Source organism: Pyxicephalus adspersus, chromosome 1 (assembly GCF_032062135.1).
Source record: "Pyxicephalus adspersus chromosome 1, UCB_Pads_2.0, whole genome shotgun sequence".
In the NCBI taxonomy this organism is placed as follows: Eukaryota; Metazoa; Chordata; class Amphibia; order Anura; family Pyxicephalidae; genus Pyxicephalus; species Pyxicephalus adspersus.
Window position 1 is genome coordinate 32,369,603 of NC_092858.1, and position 2,702 is coordinate 32,372,304.

General features: G+C 37.0%; 1 protein-coding gene across 1 annotated transcript in view; it reads right to left on the bottom strand.

The window, feature by feature from the left end:
• Positions 1 to 667: 667 nt before the first annotated feature.
• The window catches only part of LOC140321738 (keratin, type II cytoskeletal cochleal-like), a 19,106-nt gene continuing 17,071 nt past the window's right edge, over positions 668 to 2,702 (bottom strand). The window contains exons 8-11 of the mRNA XM_072398529.1: positions 2,513 to 2,638; positions 2,003 to 2,223; positions 1,500 to 1,528; positions 668 to 1,077 (exon numbers count right to left, since the gene is read on the bottom strand). Of these exons, the coding sequence (XP_072254630.1) occupies positions 914 to 1,077; positions 1,500 to 1,528; positions 2,003 to 2,223; positions 2,513 to 2,638 (540 nt within the window). The 3' untranslated portion in view covers positions 668 to 913. The remainder of the gene's footprint in view (positions 1,078 to 1,499; positions 1,529 to 2,002; positions 2,224 to 2,512; positions 2,639 to 2,702) is intronic.

Here is a 2,702-nt window from a genome sequence, read left to right on the forward strand (position 1 = left end):
ACAGCCCAGTCAAGGAAAGAACAGAGCCAGGATTCAGTGATAGCAATTAGGTCAAAGTGCTCTTTATTCATTAAGGCTTACATCTCCCCTATTTTTCTTGTCAAACTTCTAGCATTGGTGAAAAGACTTTTTAAGCCATTGCTGCTTTTACCAAAGCAGTGTTTGCCAAATACTTTTATTTTTCAGTACAATTAGTACTGAACAATGTTTGTGTGTAAGCAATCCACCCTCCACCGGTGACCCCCTGTCTGCCCTATCTGACCATATTTGACTATCCCACCCTGCTCTGTCCTAGTTTAAATATTCCCCCAACTTTCCTATAAATCTTTCCCCTAGCTCAGTAGACCCCTTTTAGGTGCAAACCATCTCTGGCATATAAATTGTACCCCAATTAAAAGTCACCCCAGTGCTCGAGAATCCAAACTCTTCCCTAATACACTAGGACTTGAGCCATACATTTAGCTGTCTAAGCTTCCTTTGCCTTTCCTGTATTGAACATGACAAAGGGAATATTTCAGGGAAAATAACCTTGGAGGTCCTTCCCTTCAACCTGCAGCCTAGTACTTTACACTGATTTTATGTCAGTTAATATCATGTTAACTCTGTGCTTTGGATGTGTAAGTTCAGGAATTGATAATAAAAAGATTACTGGTCAAAAGCATTTTTGATATGTGATTAGCAGTTTATTTAGGATAATATAGACAAGCAGCAATATTTGTTAATTTAATGCACACTAGTTATACAGAATCTCTGCAAGCTTTATAGGGCAAATCCAATAATAATAATACAGTTATTTCTAAGAGGAAAGAATATGAATAAAGGAAGGTTCTGCATGCATATTAACAATACATAATTATGTATTGGAATTCTTGAAAAAATTGCTTTTGGCATCTGTAATGTTGGCTATAACATGTTAGCAATGGTGCCCATGGCTAGGGTGGTGCTTTGATTTGGAAACATTGCTGACAGAGCTGAATCCTCTTTTGTGGTGGTGATGATGGTGGGAATCCTGATGATGATGTACACTATGGTGACCTCCTGAATGATGCTTTCCTCCAGTACTGGAATGCAGAACAGCTGAAAGGAAATCAAAACATACATGAATGTAGAGAAAATAATTTACAATAAATTCAGTTGCTATTTCACATAGTTGCAACTAAAAGTGGTTCCAAGACTGCTGATACAGAGACCATGATAGACCATTAGTCTACACCACACTTGCTACAAAATTGGATGGTGTTATCTCTCCTATCTATACTACCCAATATTTTTTTTCCTAAAGATCATACATTTTTCATGACAATAGTTATACTGCTTGCTTTTATCACAACATTGCTATTGGAATGCTATTGGAATCTCGCGACCCTGAAGCCACAAAAGGTAAAAATGAATGACATACTGAACAGCAACAGGATTATTTTTAGCAAAACTGAAAGCATAACATAATAATTTAATTTGGAGTTTGCTATTAACTTAATCAATAACACATAGTTACTTACATATGTTCACACAATTTTCACCTGCCAACCTATAAAGAAAGGAAAGATTAAGTGAGTAGTATGAGAAAAACGTTTGAATAGATTTGTTGTCTTAACAGAAATTTGAAATGTTAATCAAAAATAGCAGTGCACTGCCTAGTATGTGAGGGTGTCTAGGTATTCCAGTGCCTTCATTTTGTAGAGTGCTACACATTTGTAGAGTGAGATGTAATACACTGCTGCTTCTTGAAAGACAGCTAGCAGCCTTGTTTATTTTGTTTTCTGATCCAGCTGTAATGCAGACTGACTATAGAGTAGAGAGGTTTTAGCAGTGTCTTGACCAAAGAGACTAGTTTTCCTACCTTTGATTGCTTTTATTGGTCAATTAGGGGTTCACATCACATTCGCACAAAATAAAAGTTTTTCCGTATTACCATAAAAAAACTTATGAATTTATGAATGGGGGACCATCACACCCACATTGTTTTTTCCCAATAGCAATCAATAATGTAAGTCCTACTCACCTGTGTTCTTCTCCCTCCAGCATCCTCTTATAAGCAGCAATCTCTATATCCAGAGCCAGTTTGACATTCATCAGTTCCTGGTATTCTTTCAGTTGGCGAGCCATGTCTTGTTTAGTCTTCTGTAGGGCTTCTTCTAGCTCAGCCAGCTTATGTTTGGCATCTCTGACAGCGGCTTCGCCTTTTGCCTCGGCCTCATTAATGGCGGTTTCCAGTGCTGCTTTCTAAAAATATCATAAATATATTTAATTTATAATTAAGGTAAAGACACTGCTCCACTGAAAAAACAGTGTTAATGTAGGTCCCACATAAGTGACTGTGGGTTCTTAATGATTGACAATTATATTTAGATGAGCGGGCATATCCAACAGAATTTTTTGGCTGTCTCGTTTAGCAGATTAGGTATTTTGCTTATAGGCTTCCCTCTCAATTCATAAAGTGAACAAAAAACAATTCAAAGGTTATGTATAGCCTTTCTGCTATGATTCATATATTATGTTTAGCCTTTTTTACCTGAGATTTAACACACTCAATTTCCCCTTTAAGCCTCTGAATTGTCTGGTTTAACTCAGCGATCTCATTTCTGCTGTTCTGTAGATTGCTACCATTCCTTCCAGCTGCCAGGCGAAGTTCATCAAACTATGGTATAATGACAGAAAATAAATTGCATGGATGCATCAAAAAGATGTACATGAATGCCACC